The sequence below is a fragment of the Nematostella vectensis genome, chromosome 1 (assembly GCF_932526225.1).
Source record: "Nematostella vectensis chromosome 1, jaNemVect1.1, whole genome shotgun sequence".
Lineage (NCBI taxonomy): Eukaryota > Metazoa > Cnidaria > Anthozoa > Actiniaria > Edwardsiidae > Nematostella > Nematostella vectensis.
Window position 1 is genome coordinate 18,094,149 of NC_064034.1, and position 20,776 is coordinate 18,114,924.

General features: G+C 42.8%; 2 protein-coding genes across 4 annotated transcripts in view; both read left to right on the forward strand.

Annotated features, from left to right (window-relative positions):
• LOC5514423 (proteasome adapter and scaffold protein ECM29) overlaps positions 1-1,169 on the forward strand; it is a 38,287-nt gene extending 37,118 nt beyond the window's left edge. For both annotated transcript variants that reach the window (XM_048728739.1, XM_048728742.1), the window contains 2 exons: positions 4-75; positions 722-1,169. In XM_048728739.1, coding sequence (XP_048584696.1) covers positions 4-75; positions 722-873 — 224 coding nt within the window. In that variant the 3' untranslated portion in view covers positions 874-1,169. The remainder of the gene's footprint in view (positions 1-3; positions 76-721) is intronic.
• A 1,068-nt stretch (positions 1,170-2,237) lies between these two features.
• The window catches only part of LOC5514424 (phosphatidylinositol 4-kinase alpha), a 34,039-nt gene continuing 15,500 nt past the window's right edge, over positions 2,238-20,776 (forward strand). For both annotated transcript variants that reach the window (XR_007311946.1, XM_048729109.1), the window contains exons 1-12: positions 2,238-2,355; positions 4,181-4,565; positions 5,161-5,405; positions 5,690-5,755; positions 7,417-7,516; positions 7,914-8,087; positions 8,409-8,550; positions 8,835-9,059; positions 9,706-9,988; positions 18,808-18,917; positions 19,589-19,748; positions 20,209-20,499. Coding sequence is in view for 1 of the 2 variants with exons in the window: in XM_048729109.1 (XP_048585066.1) it covers positions 2,269-2,355; positions 4,181-4,565; positions 5,161-5,405; positions 5,690-5,755; positions 7,417-7,516; positions 7,914-8,087; positions 8,409-8,550; positions 8,835-9,059; positions 9,706-9,988; positions 18,808-18,917; positions 19,589-19,748; positions 20,209-20,499 (2,268 nt within the window). In the remaining variant the exon portion in view is untranslated. The remainder of the gene's footprint in view (positions 2,356-4,180; positions 4,566-5,160; positions 5,406-5,689; positions 5,756-7,416; positions 7,517-7,913; positions 8,088-8,408; positions 8,551-8,834; positions 9,060-9,705; positions 9,989-18,807; positions 18,918-19,588; positions 19,749-20,208; positions 20,500-20,776) is intronic.

Here is a 20,776-nt window from a genome sequence, read left to right on the forward strand (position 1 = left end):
TAGAGAACAAGAAATACGCCGCCGTACGTTTGGGCTGCATGGAAGTTTTGGAGACTCTCATCTCAGCACTAAAAGGTTAGTGACAACACACTGCATAGCACTCTTGGTGAGATCCCATATGTTTGAAAATTCAGAGAATTTCGGCCAAGGCCTGCAAGACAGCGCAATTATGAGTACATTTGGCATACATTCACAGCAAGTATTAACGTTATCTTAGTGCTCTCTTAAAGTGGCGTTTTAATTGCCTGTACAAAGTACGGTGCCTCCCCCCGAATAAGCGCCTCGCCTAAGAGGGTTAATATGAATAAACGTGTCCCCCGAATAAGCGCCTCGCCTAAGAGGGTTAATATGAATAAACGTGTCCCCCGAATAAGCGCCTCGCCTAAGAGGGTTAATATGAATAAACGTGTCCCCCGAATAAGCGCCTCGCCTAAGAGGGTTAATATGAATAAACGTGTCCCCCGAATAAGCGCCTCGCCTAAGAGGGTTAATATGAATAAACGTGTCCCCCGAATAAGCGCCTCGCTTAACGTGCTGCACTTTAGAGAATCCGATAAAGAGGGGAAGACTACATTAGTAAGGAAGCAACGAAAACTGACATTACTACCAGCCACAACATAATCATTAAAAACGTGTTTTTTTAATAGTTCTGGGAGGGTTGTATGAAAACCAATAAAAGCAGATAAAACAAAAATAAATAATTCATACTTCCTTTTTACAGAGGCGAATGTTCAAGAGTGCGTCCTACTTCCCAAGGACATGGATCTAATATTGAATGGTCTCAAGTACGTCTATAGCGACAAGGATCCCAGAGTGAGAGACAAGGCGCTGGCGCTCAAGAAGGAACTCCACTCGGGAGACGAAAGAATGTGATCTTTGATTTTGAATTTTTGGCACGAGATTAATTTATATTTGAGCGAATGCTGACCCGAAAATGAATTGAAAGGTTGAGAAGGTTTCATCCGAAAAAGAGGAATTTAATGCTGTCTTTTTCGTTGTTGTTTTTTTGAAAAGGTGGAAATAAGTGTAGCAAAAGGGCATTAGATTTAATGTAAAACTGTCGTCTTCAAAATTTAGCATGGTGATCATGGAAGATTTTTAATGTTTCAAAAGAGATGAAAAAGAAATAAAATAGAAATAGGGAAGAGAAATAAACTGAACCTCTCTAAGGTCCCTGGCGTAGATTGTAAGCGACGTGCCAGGGTTTGTACCATCCTGGGTGGGTTGAGGTCCGACCATAGACCGTTTCCATAGTAACGGTGGGGTCAAGCTTCTCATTAACGGCGCGCAATACCCCTCCACCCCCGTCTTCATATAGAGGGGTTGCCAATGCTCTGTAACCCTAAAATAAAATATCCTATTCAGGAAAAGAAAATGTTCACAACCCTGTTCAGAAGAAAAATAGATTTCATAAACTGTTTAGAATCAAGGACAAACAATAGAAAAACCCGAATACCCCCCGAACTTTGGGAAGTCTCGTGGTGAAATGCCTTGGAGACATTCTTCTTGGAAATGTATGTGCAAACAAAACAATGACGGGAACCTCCTCAGGACAGAAAGGATTGAAACACGCATCCCGTTTAGGATAACAACATACACTCTATCTTGGATAGAGAGAAGGTCAAAAACCCTACCATATTCAGCGACACGTCCCCGTATACCGATAGAGAGAAGGTCAAAGACCCTACCATATTCAGCGACACGTCCCCGTATACCCCGGGGGCTTGGCTTTAGATTTGAGATTGATTACACGAGGCAAAGATTCTAAGGCATGTGGTTCTGTAGCATATGTTATAAATGCCCTGTATCTAACAAACGCAGCGCCCATTCTGAGAATTTCGAGATTTATAGGCGCTAACATAACAAGAGTATAATGGCCCCTCGCTATAATGTGCATCATGCTCTTTAAGCGCCAAACACCCCGGCCGTGTGGGGAAGATTGTGTTTACCCAGTTTTGCTCATTTTAGCAAAGATGTGAAAATGCGAATGCGTATTTACGTTTTTAACTTCTCAGGTGTAAACTTTGGAAAATCGAGAACAAATAGCGCGCTCTCTAGAACATTCGCATTGTCATATGGGTGTAATGTTTTTGCGTCTCGCATTACTAATTTTATTTTTAAAAAGCTTGTAAAAATCTACCTCCACTCGAATCTGTTCTGGCATCTGGAAGAGTAGAGATTTTCCCGATTTCCCATTATTTTGGGATTCCTGTGTGTTTTGGCCTTGGAGACTGGGTCGAGGTAAACATTTCGGATCTAGAATCCAAGATGGCGGTGGATTCACCGAGTTCGGCTGACACTTTGAGACGACTAGCTTTGTCTCTCGCCGCCTTGAAGCCAGCACCATGGGACAAGGTATGCTATAATGCTTGAATTCATGCTCGTCTATCTTTGTAGGCTTCACTTTGACCTGATGGCATTAATGATCTCCAATCGGATACTTCAGATCTTGCAGTGATGATGTTATCGTGCCTTCTTTTCTGATATGATATTATGATTTAGCACATGCAAAACTGGAAATATTTTCAATTTTCTTATGAATTAACTCTAAAACTAAATCATTGAAATTTTTCAAGCGAATTTAGTCAATGCCAACGTTGTTTCCGGAATTCAGCAATGACTGCAACTGTCTTTTCGGATATAACCAACCATCATTCTAAAATAGTATGCTGTTCAACATTTAAAGTGTGACGCTAGCTATCTACACAAAGGTCGAATAAAGTTTTTTGAGGAATTCAAGTACAACGAGTCAAGTCATGAATACAGTGTATATAATGACAGCTTACTATGCGTGAATCAAGGCATTTGTTGTTCAGTCACAAAAATGAAACTGTTATGACGTTTCCACCATATTCTGGTTAACTCTAAAGGCGGGTTCTCGCTAGGATGTAAGTCATAGGGCAACACATGTTATTTTCCAATTCTCACTTGTGTTTGACTGATTCTCACTTGTGTTGCGCTTGTGTTTGACATATTCTCACTTGTGTTGCACTTGTGTTTGACTGATTCTCACTTGTGTTGCGCTTGTGTTTGACTGATTCTCACTTGTGTTGCGCTTGTGTTTGACTGATTCTCACTTGTGTTTGACTGATTCTCACTTGTGTTTGACTGATTCTCACTTGTGTTTGACTGATTCTCACTTGTGTTTGACTGATTCTCACTTGTGTTTGACTGATTCTCACTTGTGTTTGACTGATTCTCACTTGTGTTTGACTGATTCTCACTTGTGTTGCACTTGTGTTTGACTGATTCTCACTTGTGTTTGACTGATTCTCACTTGTGTTTGACTGATTCTCACTTGTGTTTGACTGATTCTCACTTGTGTTTGACTGATTCTCACTTGTGTTTGACTGATTCTCACTTGTGTTTGACTGAGTCTCACTTGTGTTTGACTGATTCTCACTTGTGTTTGACTGATTCTCACTTGTGTTGCACTTGTGTTTGACTGATTCTCACTTGTGTTGCGCTTGTGTTTGACTGATTCTCACTTGTGTTGCACTTGTGTTTGACTGATTCTCACTTGTGTTTGACTGATTCTCACTTGTGTTTGACTGATTCTCACTTGTGTTTGACTGATTCTCACTAGTGTTTGACTGATTCTCACTTGTGTTTGACTGATTCTCACTTGTGTTTGACTGATTCTCACTTGTGTTTGACTGATTGTCACTTGTGTCTGACTGATTCTCACTTGTGTTTGACTGATTCTCACTTGTGTTTGACTGATTCTCACTTGTGTTTGACTGATTCTCACTTGTGTTTGACTGATTCTCACTTGTGTTTGACTGATTCTCACTTGTGTTTGACTGATTCTCACTTCTGTTTGACTGATTCTCACTTGTGTTTGACTGATTCTCACTTGTGTTTGACTGATTCTCACTTGTGTTTGACTGATTCTCACTTCTGTTTGACTGATTCTCACTTGTGTTTGACTGATTGTCACTTGTGTTTGACTGATTCTCACTTGTGTTGTGCTTGCTCTTGCATCATAGCGAGAACCCGCCTTAAATAGTACATCTTGCACATCTTAATGGCTGACTTCCTAAAATTTTGAATGTGGTAGAGAAGTGTGCATCTGTCTTAATAAACGCCTCAGGCAGTAAAATCAAAGTATGTTATAGTAATTGTGTCATGATTCTTATTTTTATTACATTAAATTAACAGTACATTTTACACAACCTAGGTAAAGAAGATGTCGAGGCTCTGCCCAGGCCGTCCATCGTCGCCATCAGAATCATTTGTCTTGGACCAAAGAGGACAGGAAGCCATATTAGCCTTGGGTTACTATGAGCTTCAGTCTGGTTTGGAGTACAAGGCTAAGATAATGCCATATCTAATTGATGTTCTCAATGGACTTCCGAAAGCTAAATGGATTGAGTCACAGCTACCAATAGTGAAGACCCCAGTTGCGGGGGAATTTGCTCTCAAGTTTGTGAGTCTGATGAGTTGTTTGGCAGAGAAAGACAAATCTTCAGCTGTCAAAATCACAGCAGCACAGTGTAGCGTGTTTGAAGTGCTCGTGGGGCAATGTTGTGCCTTCAAAAATACAAAAGATGTAAAATCTAAAGGTAAGTTATCCTAATAATATAGAATATGGTGTCCATTAGTTGCAACAGATCAGGGGAATGATATGTGGGGATAATATACTGTATGTATATTAATATGATCCATATGATGATGATGATGATGATGATGATGATGATACAGTATCTTCTTTTTAAACTTGATATTGATTAGAGAAAATAATACTCAACAATCAAAATATGGAATAACATGGAAGAAATATTCTAGTGTCATGCATATTCTGACTTTTAGTATATCATTGTGTACTTAGGCCCTTACCCATGATTTTTCTTGGGGGGGGGGGGGGGGTGAAATCCGAAAAGTGGACCTAACTTTTCTCCAGGGAGAAGGGCTTTCTGATAAATATCTGACCACCCCCTAAAAAGCAGTTTTTTTATTCCATTGCAGTGTCTCCATGGTTTATTATTCCAGTTTTAGATACAAGAATTTTATATACCAGAGTATTCTAGAATGCCTTTTATTATCCAATTCTTGTAAGCTTTATAGTTGTCTACAAAAAGTATGTCTATTAACCAAAAGTAGACTTTCTGCCATTGTGGGTACAGGCCTAAAACTAACAACGTTGTTGTTCCAATGCAGAAAACCTCTGCAAGTACACACTTCCTTTACTCATCGGTCTGTCTCAAGCACTGGGAGTCTCCAAGATCTGCAAAGGCAATGAAGTACTCATTTCACAAGTCCTTAATCTGCAATTCTCTCCTTCCAAGCCAGGCTCCAGACCCATGCTACCACGGCCCTTGGTGAGGAGGCCCTTGCAGGGTCAGACAGAAGGCTCTTGCACTGCACCTTTAACAACTAATCAACTAGAATCTCTGGTTGCACAGGTGAGTCCCTTCTATTGAAGTTGCAGCAGCAGCAGCAGTAAAAAAAAGAAGAAGTCTGGGATGACCCTTTAGTTTACAGTCAACAGTATGATTGAGAAACTTTGCAGTGATTTTAAAATATTTTAGCATTCCAGAACCTCAGATTTATCCAAATTGGGTCCTTAGTTAATTTAATTCAAAAGACCTTTATTATTATTATTTTTTTATTTCCACCCACTGTATTCTAATTGATCCTCTTTCAATTAATATATGTCTTTGAGGAATTGTGACTTAATCATTTTCAGATAGAGAAATTTCTAAATGCAGAGCTTCTCCAAAAGCTGGACACCTTACTGGAGGAATGTGTTAAGGTAGAACAAAGGCATAGTATTAGAGGCACCGTGTCTGATATATAATCAAATCTATAGGCTAGGGTAGAGAGTGTGGATATGGCCACTTACTCAGCCTTGCTTTTCATTATAAGATTATGGTGTTTTACCTTTCAGATTCAAAATGACAACAGAGCATTAACTTTTCATTTAAAAAAGGAGCAGCTTTAATTATATTTCATCAGAAAGTTCAATACATCCTGTATCATGTAGAGATCGAATAAGGTTCATGACTGATGTATGTTGTATTTTAGAATAAATCCACTCACATACATCACGAATCTCGCAATTTGATTGGCTCCCGTACTCACTATCTATTAAGCAGGGCTTCTGGAATTACACGCTTGTGCGGAAGCGCGTAATTTGGCTTTTTCCGCGTAATCTGCATAATCCACAAATTTCCGCGTAATCCCGCAGAATTTGGCTAAATTTTGAAAGACAAAACATTAAATTGCACAGCTGATGTGTTATTTTAGGGTTCTTACCTCTATTTCTCGTAAAATAAAAGAGAGATATCCTTCGTAAGAGTGCGATATTTTGAACTGAATTTTGAAAACAAATAAAATTACTAGGCGTTCTTTGCTAAACCACAAAGGCCTAGGACTAATAATAAAATACCTTTTTTAATTGGCTGGTGGCTAGGAGCCAATGAAAACTGGCCTAAGATATTTTCACCCAAAAAATAACCTTTTCAAGTTATTTCATGCTTTCCTTTGGTACAAAATGTAGTTTGGGCGTAACAGTTGATATTCCGTATAATTTAGCGTGTAATCCAGTAAAGAATCCTGCAAAATTTTGATTTTTAAAGAAAAATGTATGGCAAAATCCCGCGTCATTTAGCCCGTAATGATTGATTTTCCGTGTAATTTAGTGCGTAATTTAGCAAATAATCCAGCGTAATTTTGAGTTTTTTTCTGCGTATTTGCAGAAGCCCCGATTAAGCCATAGATAGTGAGTAGCGAAAAAGCAGGCGAAAGAGACGAAAAACCTTGATTCAAATTCGAGAAATTTGGTTCACAATCTTTTCTAGTAAATGCATTTTCCATCCTTACAAAAGGACACTAAAAATAGCAATGACTGCAAGGTTTTGCAGCTAAAGTTTTCAATTTTCATTTATCTGCATGAGGCCGCGAAAGCACTAGAAAACACACCATTTCAAACGAGCGAGCGCTGTTTTGATTTTTTTTATACTTTTTTCGTTGTGTTATATTATTTATTAATGAGAATTATTAAATTCGTCATTTATTTGAAGGTAGTACGTCAGTGGATTTATACTAAAACAATTAGACTACTTGTTCTCGTTTTCTGTGAGTCAAATAGTCAAGGCTACACACCTCGTTGACTATCTATTGACTCATAGAAAACAAGAACAAGTAGTCTAATTGTTAAATAGCAATACTCTTCTTTTTGGTATTAATTGTGGATAATGTTGGTTGTACATCAGTCAGGGATCTTTCACATGCCCAGAATAACACTGGAGTATGATATAAGATACAGTACTGGGGTCAGTGGGCTAAGCCAGAGCTTGAAAACATACGTAACTCTTAGTACAACTTATAGAAATTCTTACTAGCTTTCCCTTACAGAGCTATAATACAGTAATCAATTGTAATGAATGATCTCATTATTTATTTCCCCTTTAGACAAGTGTCATCCCATCAAACTTTCCTCTGCATTCCTTGAGTGAGGTGCTCACACTGTCTATGGTCACTTTGCTAAGAGATCTGTACCAAACTACTCCAGGTGTGGTATCACTGGAATTACTTTTTGAACACAGGGAAATATATTAACACAGGTTTCAAGTTATTATGTTTTTGCAACTCTGATATATGTCTGGCAAATTTTTCAAAAGCAACAAACAAAATAAAAATTAAAGGTTGCTAAATGCCCTGTTGTGTAACCCTTACCTATAATGAATGAATGAATGAATAAGTGAATGAATGAATGAATGAATGAATGAATGAATGAATAAGACATTGTGAGAAGCATTTTTGAAATTTTAGAAAAGTTTTGAGAGGCTTTAAGAATCCCATTTTCCCCAACTACCAAAAAGGTTCAGATGACCAATAAAGAAATGGGATTTACCGACAATGCCTGCACATCAAACACATATTTGTTGCCACTCTTGTTTTGTTGTCAGGTGTTTCCCCAAAGCACATTAGTCGAGGTCAGGAACTAGGCAAAGCCATTTTCATGGCAGAGAGATCAGATATGCAGAAGAAGAAAGACTACAGAACACAGACACTCAAATGGAAACTTCAAACTGTGTCTGCAAGCATTGATCTGATGGTCTGGACAGCCCAGGATGAGCAAGGTACGTAATCTTTACACCTCACACATCTTTCAACTATTTCAAAGGGGAGGGGATTATCAGTTTGTTGAAACACATCAATATTTAGAAGCCATCCTGATCAATCATATTTCCTTTGGACATGTGGTTTTGGTCTCGTTTTCACCTAGATTTCCAAGCATGAATGCTTAACAACAAAGCTAGAGTCAAAAGGAGCAATTTGAAGTACATACTGAGTTCCATTACATTCCTTCATATCCAAAGTGTTCACTTCAGCAAGCAGTACCTTTAAAACCGGGCAATAAATGGAGATGCATTATCAATTTTAAAGCTCTTTTGTTTCAGATGCTGAGACTTTGTGCCAAAACATCTCTGAGTTCCTGTGCTCTACCATGGCTACATCACTAGTCCAGACTGACATTAGCATCTTTACCTGCTGCCTGGAAGGGCTGGGAACCCTGTGTGAGAAGTTCCCATCCATGGCCAGGTGATAGACACACGCCACTAGCAAGGAGGGGTGAGGGTAGGGGGGACTCAAATGACCCAATTACCTCTCAATGATCTATTTAAATTAAAGATTGTCTTCATAAGGGCCTAATAATTAATAAAGACACTTGTGAAATTAATAATGATGATTGTATTCAAGAGGATAGTGAAATAATCTGAAATTGGCTGCAACATAACTAAAAATGACATTAAATTACATGTGTAATAGCTTTTTCTTAAAAAAGTGTTCATTATTCTATCTAATGATGAGGTGTTGTTCTATAGCCTGGTGTTATCTAGTTTCCGTGTGTTCTTACTCAACCCGGCACCTGTTGTCTCTAAGTGCTGTGTGTCTGAAAAGAAGCCAGGATCCGGCATCATCATGACCCTGTCTAGTGCCGAGTCCAACAGCACACCACAAGTCACCGTTGGACATGCTCCTGCCAAACCCAACTTAACCAACACTTTGTGCCAGGAACTGAGGAAAGAAGCTCTAGAAAATATATGCAGGTTTGAGTCCTATTTCTTTTTTAATTTGCTTTATTAATTGAAGTTCTTTCGAGAATCAATGTGTCTTTTGCTTAACCTTTGATACCTACGGTATGAAGCAGTGTGGGTCAATGACACATGGACTCCCTGAGTTCAACGTTATTTGAAATAGGTGATACTGGTACATATGTGAAGTTTTTTGCCTTTATTGCTTTTCCCACTAAAAGCATAATTTAATGTATTTTAAAGCCGCATTGTCACCAGTTTACTTCTGGTAGATTACGTAAAAATCTCTGATGATTTTTGTCGGAAAACACGAATAATGTTTCAAAGTATTGAAAGCAGTGTGTTTATTGGAAGTTTTTTTGAGGATGTGGTTGATAATTTAGAGCGGATGGCCTGTTAAATATCTCGGATTCTAATAGATTATTTTGTTTTTTAACGGTTGAGGTTTCCGTCGGACCTCTGGAAGAAAACTGGTGACAATGGGGCTTTATTCTGCTTTTTGATTATGCTTTTTTATTTTAGATAGTTCTTACCTTTAGGTTTGGGTTACTTATTATAACAGCCTTCCTGTTTTTCATTGCCTAAAAACCTTCCCACTTAAGTTAAATTTTTTACTTGTTGTTTAAATAATCTGTTTAAAACAATCTGATCTGAATTGCAGGTCATTGAAAGCTGGTCTCATCAATGATGAGAATTGTGTCCAGGCTTTCCTGTCCTCTGTGTCCAACAAATTGTACACAATTGACACAAAAGATGAAGAGACAGCATCACTGATGTCCACCAATGCTATCCTGACTCTCGGCCATGTTGCCTTTATGATGCATGAAGTGCCTGACACAGTCGAGTCAGTTCTAACCATCATGCAACACAGGTTTTGCCACCCACCTTCATCCCTGGACCCTCTCATCGTAGAGCAGCTAGGATATCTCATATTGGTGGGCTCGGTAAGCATAGAGCAGCTAGGATATCTCATATTGGTGGGCTCGGTAAGCATAGAGCAGCTAGGATATCTCATATTGGTGGTCTCGGTAAGCAAAGAGCAGCTAGGATATCTCATATTGGTGGTCTCGGTAAGCATAGAGCAGCTAGGATATCTCATATTGGTGGGCTCGGTAAGCATAGAGCAGCTAGGATATCTCATATTGGTGGGCTCGGTAAGCATAGAGCAGCTAGGATATCTCATATTGGTGGGCTCGGTAAGCATAGAGCAGCTAGGATATCTCATATTGGTGGGCTCGGTAAGCATAGAGCAGCTAGGATATCTCATATTGGTGGGCTCGGTAAGCATAGAGCAGCTAGGATATCTCATATTGGTGGGCTCAGGAAGCATAGAGCAGCTAGGATATCTCATATTGGTGGGCTCGGTAAGCATAGAGCAGCTAGGATATCTCGTATTGGTGGGCTCGGTAATCATAGAGCAGCTAGGGTATCTCATATTGGTGGGCTCGGTGAGCATAGAGCAGCTAGGATATCTCATATTGGTAGGCTCGGTAAGCATAGAGCAGCTAGGGTATCTCATATTGGTGGGCTCAGGAAGCATAGAGCAGCTAGGATATCTCATATTGGTGGGCTCGGTAAGCATAGAGCAGCTAGGGTATCTCATATTGGTGGGCTCGGTAAGCATAGAGCAGCTAGGGTATCTCATATTGGTGGGCTCGGTGAGCATAGAGCAGCTAGGATATCTCATATTGGTGGGCTCGGTAAGCAAAGAGCAGCTAGGATATCTCATATTGGTGGGCTCGGTAAGCATAGAGCAGCTAGGGTATCTCATATTGGTGGGCTCGGTGAGCATAGAGCAGCTAGGATATCTCATATTGGTAGGCTCGGTAAGCATAGAGCAGCTAGGATATCTCATATTGGTGGGCTCAGGAAGCATAGAGCAGCTAGGATATCTCATATTGGTGGTCTCGGTAAGCATAGAGCAGCTAGGATATCTCATATTGGTGGGCTCGGTAAGGATAGAGCAGCTAGGATATCTCATATTGGTGGGCTCGGTAAGCATAGAGCAGCTAGGATATCTCATATTGGTGGTCTCGGTAAGCATAGAGCAGCTAGGATATCTCATATTGGTGGGCTCGGTAAGGATAGAGCAGCTAGGATATCTCATATTGGTCGGCTCGGTAAGCATAGAGCAGCTAGGATATCTCATATTGGTGGGCTCGGTAAGCATAGAGCAGCTAGGATATCTCATATTGGTGGGCTCAGTTAGCATAGAGCAGCTAGGATATCTCATATTGGTGGGCTCGGTTAGGATAGAGCAGCTAGGATATCTCATATTGGTGGGCTCGGTAAGGATAGAGCAGCTAGGATATCTCATATTGGTGGGCTCGGTAAGCATAGAGCAGCTAGGATATCTCATATTGGTGGTCTCGGTAAGCAAAGAGCAGCTAGGATATCTCATATTGGTGGGCTCGGTAAGGATAGAGCAGCTAGGATATCTCATATTGGTGGGCTCGGTAGCATAGAGCAGCTAGGATATCTCATATTGGTGGGCTGGGTAAGCATAGAGCAGCTAGGATATCTCATATTGGTGGTCTCGGTAAGCAAAGAGCAGCTAGGATATATCATATTGGTGGTCTCGGTAAGCAAAGAGCAGCTAGGATATATCATATTGGTGGGCTCGGTAAGCATAGAGCAGCTAGGATATCTCATATTGGTGGGCTCGGTAGCATAGAGCAGCTAGGATATCTCATATTGGTGGTCTCGGTAAGCAAAGAGCAGCTAGGGTATCTCATATTGGTGGGCTCGGTGAGCATAGAGCAGCTAGGATATCTCATATTGGTGGGCTCGGTAAGCATAGAGCAGCTAGGATATCTCATATTGGTGGGCTCGGTTAGCATAGAGCAGCTAGGATATCTCATATTGGTGGGCTCGGTAGCATAGAGCAGCTAGGATATCTCATATTGGTGGGCTCGGTAAGCATAGAGCAGCTAGGATATCTCATATTGGTGGTCTCGGTAAGCAAAGAGCAGCTAGGATATCTCATATTGGTGGTCTCGGTAAGCAAAGAGCAGCTAGGATATATCATATTGGTGGGCTCGGTAAGCATAGAGCAGCTAGGATATCTCATATTGGTGGGCTCGGTAAGCATAGAGCAGCTAGGATATATCATATTGGTGGGCTCGGTAAGCATAGAGCAGCTAGGATATCTTGTATTGGTGGGCTCGGTAAGCATAGAGCAGCTAGGATATCTCATATTGGTGGGCTCGGTAAGCATAGAGCAGCTAGGATATCTCATATTGGTGGGCTCGGTAAGCATAGAGCAGCTAGGATATCTCATATTGGTGGGCTCGGTTAGCATAGAGCAGCTAGGATATCTCATATTGGTGGGCTCGGTAAGCATAGAGCAGCTAGGATATCTCATATTGGTGGTCTCGGTAAGCATAGAGCAGCTAGGATATCTCATATTGGTGGGCTCGGTAAGGATAGAGCAGCTAGGATATCTCATATTGGTGGGCTCGGTAAGCATAGAGCAGCTAGGATATCTCATATTGGTGGTCTCGGTAAGCATAGAGCAGCTAGGATATCTCATATTGGTGGGCTCGGTAAGGATAGAGCAGCTAGGATATCTCATATTGGTCGGCTCGGTAAGCATAGAGCAGCTAGGATATCTCATATTGGTGGGCTCGGTAAGCAAAGAGCAGCTAGGATATCTCATATTGGTGGGCTCGGTAGCATAGAGCAGCTAGAATATCTCATATTGGTGGGCTCGGTAAGGATAGAGCAGCTAGGATATCTCATATTGGTGGGCTCGGTAAGGATAGAGCAGCTAGGATATCTCATATTGGTGGGCTCGGTAAGGATAGAGCAGCTAGGATATCTCATATTGGTGGGCTCGGTAAGCATAGAGCAGCTAGGATATCTCATATTGGTGGGCTGGGTAAGCATAGAGCAGCTAGGGTATCTCATATTGGTGGGCTCGGTAGCATAGAGCAGCTAGAATATCTCATATTGGTGGGCTCGGTAAGCAAAGAGCAGCTAGGATATCTCATATTGGTGGTCTCGGTAGCATAGAGCAGCTAGAATATCTCATATTGGTGGGCTCGGTAAGCATAGAGCAGCTAGGATATCTCATATTGGTGGGCTCGGTAAGCAAAGAGCAGCTAGAATATCTCATATTGGTGGGCTCGGTAAGCATAGAGCAGCTAGGATATCTCATATTGGTGGGCTCGGTAAGCAAAGAGCAGCTAGAATATCTCATATTGGTGGGCTCGGTAGCATAGAGCAGCTAGGATATCTCATATTGGTGGGCTCGGTAAGCATAGAGCAGCTAGGATATCTCATATTGGTGGTCTCGGTAAGCATAGAGCAGCTAGGATATCTCATATTGGTGGGCTCGGTAGCATAGAGCAGCTAGAATATCTCATATTGGTGGGCTCGGTAAGCATAGAGCAGCTAGGATATCTCATATTGGTGGGCTCGGTAAGCAAAGAGCAGCTAGAATATCTCATATTGGTGGGCTCGGTAGCATAGAGCAGCTAGGATATCTCATATTGGTGGGCTCGGTAAGCATAGAGCAGCTAGGATAACTCATATTGGTGGTCTCGGTAAGCATAGAGCAGCTAGGATATCTCATATTGGTGGGCTCGGTAAGCAAAGAGCAGCTAGGATATCTCATATTGGTGGGCTCGGTAGCATAGAGCAGCTAGAATATCTCATATTGGTGGGCTCGGTAAGGATAGAGCAGCTAGGATATCTCATATTGGTGGGCTCGGTAAGGATAGAGCAGCTAGGATATCTCATATTGGTGGGCTCAGTTAGCATAGAGCAGCTAGGATATCTCATATTGGTGGGCTCGGTAAGCATAGAGCAGCTAGGATATCTCGTATTGGTGGGCTCGGTAATCATAGAGCAGCTAGGGTATCTCATATTGGTGGGCTCGGTGAGCATAGAGCAGCTAGGATATCTCATATTGGTAGGCTCGGTAAGCATAGAGCAGCTAGGGTATCTCATATTGGTGGGCTCAGGAAGCATAGAGCAGCTAGGATATCTCATATTGGTGGGCTCGGTAAGCATAGAGCAGCTAGGGTATCTCATATTGGTGGGCTCGGTAAGCATAGAGCAGCTAGGGTATCTCATATTGGTGGGCTCGGTAAGCATAGAGCAGCTAGGATATCTCATATTGGTGGGCTCGGTAAGCAAAGAGCAGCTAGGATATCTCATATTGGTGGGCTCGGTAAGCATAGAGCAGCTAGGGTATCTCATATTGGTGGGCTGGGTAAGCAAAGAGCAGCTAGGATATCTCATATTGGTGGGCTCGGTAAGCATAGAGCATCTAGGATATCTCATATTGGTGGGCTCGGTAAGCATAGAGCAGCTAGGATATCTGATATTGGTGGTCTCGGTAAGGATAGAGCAGCTAGGATATCTCATATTGGTCGGCTCGGTAAGCATAGAGCAGCTAGGGTATCTCATATTGGTGGGCTCGGTGAGCATAGAGCAGCTAGGATATCTCATATTGGTAGGCTCGGTAAGCATAGAGCAGCTAGGGTATCTCATATTGGTGGGCTCAGGAAGCATAGAGCAGCTAGGATATCTCATATTGGTGGTCTCGGTAAGCATAGAGCAGCTAGGATATCTCATATTGGTGGGCTCGGTAAGGATAGAGCAGCTAGGATATCTCATATTGGTCGGCTCGGTAAGCATAGAGCAGCTAGGATATCTCATATTGGTGGGCTCGGTAAGCAAAGAGCAGCTAGGATATCTCATATTGGTGGGCTCGGTAAGCATAGAGCAGCTAGGATATCTCATATTGGTGGGCTCAGTTAGCATAGAGCAGCTAGGATATCTCATATTGGTGGGCTCGGTAAGGATAGAGCAGCTAGGATATCTCATATTGGTGGGCTCGGTAAGGATAGAGCAGCTAGGATATCTCATATTGGTGGGCTCGGTAAGCATAGAGCAGCTAGGGTATCTCATATTGGTGGTCTCGGTAAGCAAAGAGCAGCTAGGATATCTCATATTGGTGGGCTCGGTAAGGATAGAGCAGCTAGGATATCTCATATTGGTGGGCTCGGTAAGCATAGAGCAGCTAGGATATATCATATTGGTGGGCTCGGTAAGCATAGAGCAGCTAGGATATCTCATATTGGTGGTCTCGGTAATCATAGAGCAGCTAGGATATCTCATATTGGTGGGCTCGGTAAGCAAAGAGCAGCTAGGATATCTCATATTGGTGGGCTCGGTAGCATAGAGCAGCTAGAATATCTCATATTGGTGGGCTCGGTAAGGATAGAGCAGCTAGGATATCTCATATTGGTGGGCTCGGTAAGGATAGAGCAGCTAGGATATCTCATATTGGTGGGCTCAGGAAGCATAGAGCAGCTAGGATATCTCATATTGGTGGGCTCGGTAAGCATAGAGCAGCTAGGATATCTCGTATTGGTGGGCTCGGTAAGGATAGAGCAGCTAGGGTATCTCATATTGGTGGGCTCGGTAGCATAGAGCAGCTAGAATATCTCATATTGGTGGGCTCGGTAAGCAAAGAGCAGCTAGGATATCTCATATTGGTGGTCTCGGTAAGCATAGAGCAGCTAGGATATCTCATATTGGTGGGCTCGGTAAGCATAGAGCAGCTAGGATATCTCATATTGGTGGGCTCGGTAGCATAGAGCAGCTAGAATATCTCATATTTTTGGGCTCGGTAAGCATAGAGCAGCTAGGATATCTCATATTGGTGGGCTCGGTAAGCAAAGAGCAGCTAGAATATCTCATATTGGTGGGCTCGGTAGCATAGAGCAGCTAGGATATCTCATATTGGTGGGCTCGGTAAGCATAGAGCAGCTAGGATATCTCATATTGGTGGTCTCGGTAAGCATAGAGCAGCTAGGATATCTCATATTGGTGGGCTCGGTAGCATAGAGCAGCTAGAATATCTCATATTGGTGGGCTCGGTAAGCATAGAGCAGCTAGGATATCTCATATTGGTGGGCTCGGTAAGCAAAGAGCAGCTAGAATATCTCATATTGGTGGGCTCGGTAGCATAGAGCAGCTAGGATATCTCATATTGGTGGGCTCGGTAAGCATAGAGCAGCTAGGATATCTCATATTGGTGGTCTCGGTAAGCATAGAGCAGCTAGGATATCTCATATTGGTGGGCTCGGTAAGCAAAGAGCAGCTAGGATATCTCATATTGGTGGGCTCGGTAGCATAGAGCAGCTAGAATATCTCATATTGGTGGGCTCGGTAAGGATAGAGCAGCTAGGATATCTCATATTGGTGGGCTCGGTAAGGATAGAGCAGCTAGGATATCTCATATTGGTGGGCTCAGTTAGCATAGAGCAGCTAGGATATCTCATATTGGTGGGCTCGGTAAGGATAGAGCAGCTAGGATATCTCATATTGGTGGGCTCAGTTAGCATAGAGCAGCTAGGATATCTCATATTGGTGGGCTCGGTAAGCAAAGAGCAGCTAGGATATCTCGTATTGGTGGGCTCGGTAATCATAGAGCAGCTAGGGTATCTCATATTGGTGGGCTCGGTGAGCATAGAGCAGCTAGGATATCTCATATTGGTAGGCTCGGTAAGCATAGAGCAGCTAGGGTATCTCATATTGGTGGGCTCAGGAAGCATAGAGCAGCTAGGATATCTCATATTGGTGGGCTCGGTAAGCATAGAGCAGCTAGGGTATCTCATATTGGTGGGCTCGGTAAGCATAGAGCAGCTAGGGTATCTCATATTGGTGGGCTCGGTAAGCATAGAGCAGCTAGGATATCTCATATTGGTGGGCTCGGTAAGCAAAGAGCAGCTAGGATATCTCATATTGGTGGGCTCGGTAAGCATAGAGCAGCTAGGGTATCTCATATTGGTGGGCTGGGTAAGCAAAGAGCAGCTAGGATATCTCATATTGGTGGGCTCGGTAAGCATAGAGCAGCTAGGATATCTCATATTGGTGGGCTCGGTAAGCATAGAGCAGCTAGGATATCTGATATTGGTGGTCTCGGTAAGGATAGAGCAGCTAGGATATCTCATATTGGTCGGCTCGGTAAGCATAGAGCAGCTAGGGTATCTCATATTGGTGGGCTCGGTGAGCATAGAGCAGCTAGGATATCTCATATTGGTAGGCTCGGTAAGCATAGAGCAGCTAGGGTATCTCATATTGGTGGGCTCAGGAAGCATAGAGCAGCTAGGATATCTCATATTGGTGGGCTCGGTAAGGATAGAGCAGCTAGGATATCTCATATTGGTCGGCTCGGTAAGCATAGAGCAGCTAGGATATCTCATATTGGTGGGCTCGGTAAGCAAAGAGCAGCTAGGATATCTCATATTGGTGGGCTCGGTAAGCATAGAGCAGCTAGGATATCTCATATTGGTGGGCTCAGTTAGCATAGAGCAGCTAGGATATCTCATATTGGTGGGCTCGGTAAGGATAGAGCAGCTAGGATATCTCATATTGGTGGGCTCGGTAAGGATAGAGCAGCTAGGATATCTCATATTGGTGGGCTCGGTAAGCATAGAGCAGCTAGGGTATCTCATATTGGTGGTCTCGGTAAGCAAAGAGCAGCTAGGGTATCTCATATTGGTGGGCTCGGTGAGCATAGAGCAGCTAGGGTATCTCATATTGGTAGGCTCGGTAAGCATAGAGCAGCTAGGGTATCTCATATTGGTGGGCTCAGGAAGCATAGAGCAGCTAGGATATCTCATATTGGTGGTCTCGGTAAGCAAAGAGCAGCTAGGATATCTCATATTGGTGGGCTCGGTAAGGATAGAGCAGCTAGGATATCTCATATTGGTGGGCTCGGTAAGCATAGAGCAGCTAGGATATATCATATTGGTGGGCTCGGTAAGCATAGAGCAGCTAGGATATCTTGTATTGGTGGGCTCGGTAAGCATAGAGCAGCTAGGATATCTCATATTGGTGGTCTCGGTAAGCATAGAGCAGCTAGGATATCTCATATTGGTGGGCTCGGTAAGCAAAGAGCAGCTAGGATATCTCATATTGGTGGGCTCGGTAGCATAGAGCAGCTAGAATATCTCATATTGGTGGGCTCGGTAAGGATAGAGCAGCTAGGATATCTCATATTGGTGGGCTCGGTAAGGATAGAGCAGCTAGGATATCTCATATTGGTGGGCTCAGGAAGCATAGAGCAGCTAGGATATCTCATATTGGTGGGCTCGGTAAGCATAGAGCAGCTAGGATATCTCGTATTGGTGGGCTCGGTAAGGATAGAGCAGCTAGGATATCTCATATTGGTGGGCTCGGTAAGCATAGAGCAGCTAGGATATCTCATATTGGTGGGCTCGGTAGCATAGAGCAGCTAGGATATCTCATATTGGTGGGCTGGGTAAGCATAGAGCAGCTAGGGTATCTCATATTGGTGGGCTCGGTAAGGATAGAGCAGCTAGGATATCTCATATTGGTGGGCTCGGTAAGGATAGAGCAGCTAGGATATCTCATATTGGTGGGCTTGGTAAGCATAGAGCAGCTAGGATATCTCATATTGGTGGGCTGGGTAAGCATAGAGCAGCTAGGGTATCTCGTATTGGTGGGCTCGGTAAATAGAGCAGCTAGGATATCTCATATTGGTGGACTCGGTAAGCATAGAGCAGCTAGAATATCTCATATTGGTGGGCTCGGTAAGCATAGAGCAACTAGAATATCTCATATTATGCATTGTATTCTCTTTGTTTTGAGAATCATACGATCTCAATATAAGCAAGCCTCAAGCTTTATATATCTGATATTAGTCAGCTCGGTAAGCACTAAATATTCCTCATAATAGTAATTTTAGTTTAATAAGAAAAACATATTTTTTTTCTGTCAGGATCAAATTTACCAGCAGATTATGGGAATGTTCATGAAGATCACAGTGGATGCCGGCTCACTTGCGTACTCACGGGAAACCACCCTGAATGAAACAACCCAGGGATACAGGTTTGTGAATCGCACTGCGATGTTCAGTCTGTCTTTGAGTCTATATCTAACAAAGACAGCATGCTGCCTCGTACCCAGGCGTCTCAACGGTCACTCCCTCCTCGGAATGCATTCTGGGAAGGATTATGCACGCCCGCAAAGGAACACGGGAACGGAATCGCTTCGGGATGCGATCGGCTGCTCTTCAACAGACGCTGGACGCGCATGGGTACGAGGCAGAACAGCTTGTACACTTTTCTCTAAGTTTCTACAGAAAAGAAGGTTCACATAAGTTGCACTTTCTTTTACGAATTTAAGAATGGTGCGTAAAAGTGAAATTATTACAGTGTAACCACCAAAATATGTATGCAATGTTTTTCCACAAATCAAACCCTAGGTATCAAAAGAGTCAAAGGTAAACAAGCCTCAACGAGTTTTAATTCTCGTTTTTTCGTCAATATACAATGAACATTCCGCACAGATGTGACCGTCCGTGAGAAATTTTTGGATGTTTAAGGTTTTACAGATTTGCGTTGTTGTTCTTCTCAACACCATATCCCCAGCCAAGCAAATAATCTGCTATAAGTGCTCCTGCACGGTTGCTCTCTTACCTTTTTATTTTGAGACTGGCAAGAGTGGATGTTGCTTTCGTAGGTAATCTTTGGAGCACTGATCATTCTGTTCTTCATCAGACACTGTGCACTGGCAGTTCTGAACGCTTACTCAAACGTGGCAGCCAACCTTAAAGGGGAAACCAAGTTACAAGACTTCCTAGTAAGGCTGCTGGAGCTATTTGTGCAGCTGGGACTGGAGAGCAAGAGGGCGAGCGAGAAAGCCTCCTTTGCCATCAAGGTAACCAAACAACAAGACCCCTGTTTGAATACCGGGAGTGCTAAAAGTGTTGGCAAAAGCCTGTTTAGAATCAAGTTTGATGTACTGTTCTTCGACTTGGTTGATAATGTGATAGAAAATGATAAACTAAGAGCTGAGAGTTTAAACTATATAAGCTCTCAGACAAGAATCTGTTAAGGTTGTGAAATTAAATGGTTTGGCTACCTTTCAGCCAAGAATTTGCCGAGTAAATGGTTTGGCTACCTTTCAACCAAAAATTTGCCAAGATTTGCAGGTTTGGCGACCTTCAATAAGAAAAATACAACTGGTGGTCGAGTCAAGTGGAGATGCACCCCCAGCTTTGATAGTTTGTTGTTATTTGCTGCCCATATCAAAGAAAAAGGGCAATTCCTTTGAATCCCTCCTGATTGTACTTACTCAACCCAAGTTCTTCACGATACTGGTCTTTCTCTGATTACAGGCTTCCTCCAGTGCTGGCAATCTTGGCGTGCTCATCCCCGTCATCGCCACAGCCATCTCCCAACTGCCGCCACTGGAAGACCCCAAGCCCCGACTTCACAAGCTGTTCTGGGACTTCTGGCTGTACTGCGTGGTGATGGGTTTTGGGGTGGAGGGCTCCACCCTATGGCCACAGGAGTGGTATCTTGGGGTGTGTGCGATCGCCGTTAAGTCCCCACTGCTGCTTGGTGCAGAACATCTTCGATCGAGACTCATGTACAACTCGGCGCTTAAGAATGATTCTGTTGCTCCGGTGAGTCAGTAATATCCATGAGGAAGGTAGTTACATGTCTAAAAAATCAATAGGGATCTCTCCCTAGACAATGGTTATGCTGAGGACATTGAGCCCTACTGTACAACCACACTATGTAAGTACAGTATCCACAGCAAAAATAGGACATTGGAAACAAATCTCATACAAACTAAACTTGTTTTTCGGCCAAAAATTGGCGTTTATTTAATTTGGAAATCACAAACTTACATAGCGTGTCATTTTCGGCCTGCAAGCCGGCTCTCATTCGGGGTTATTC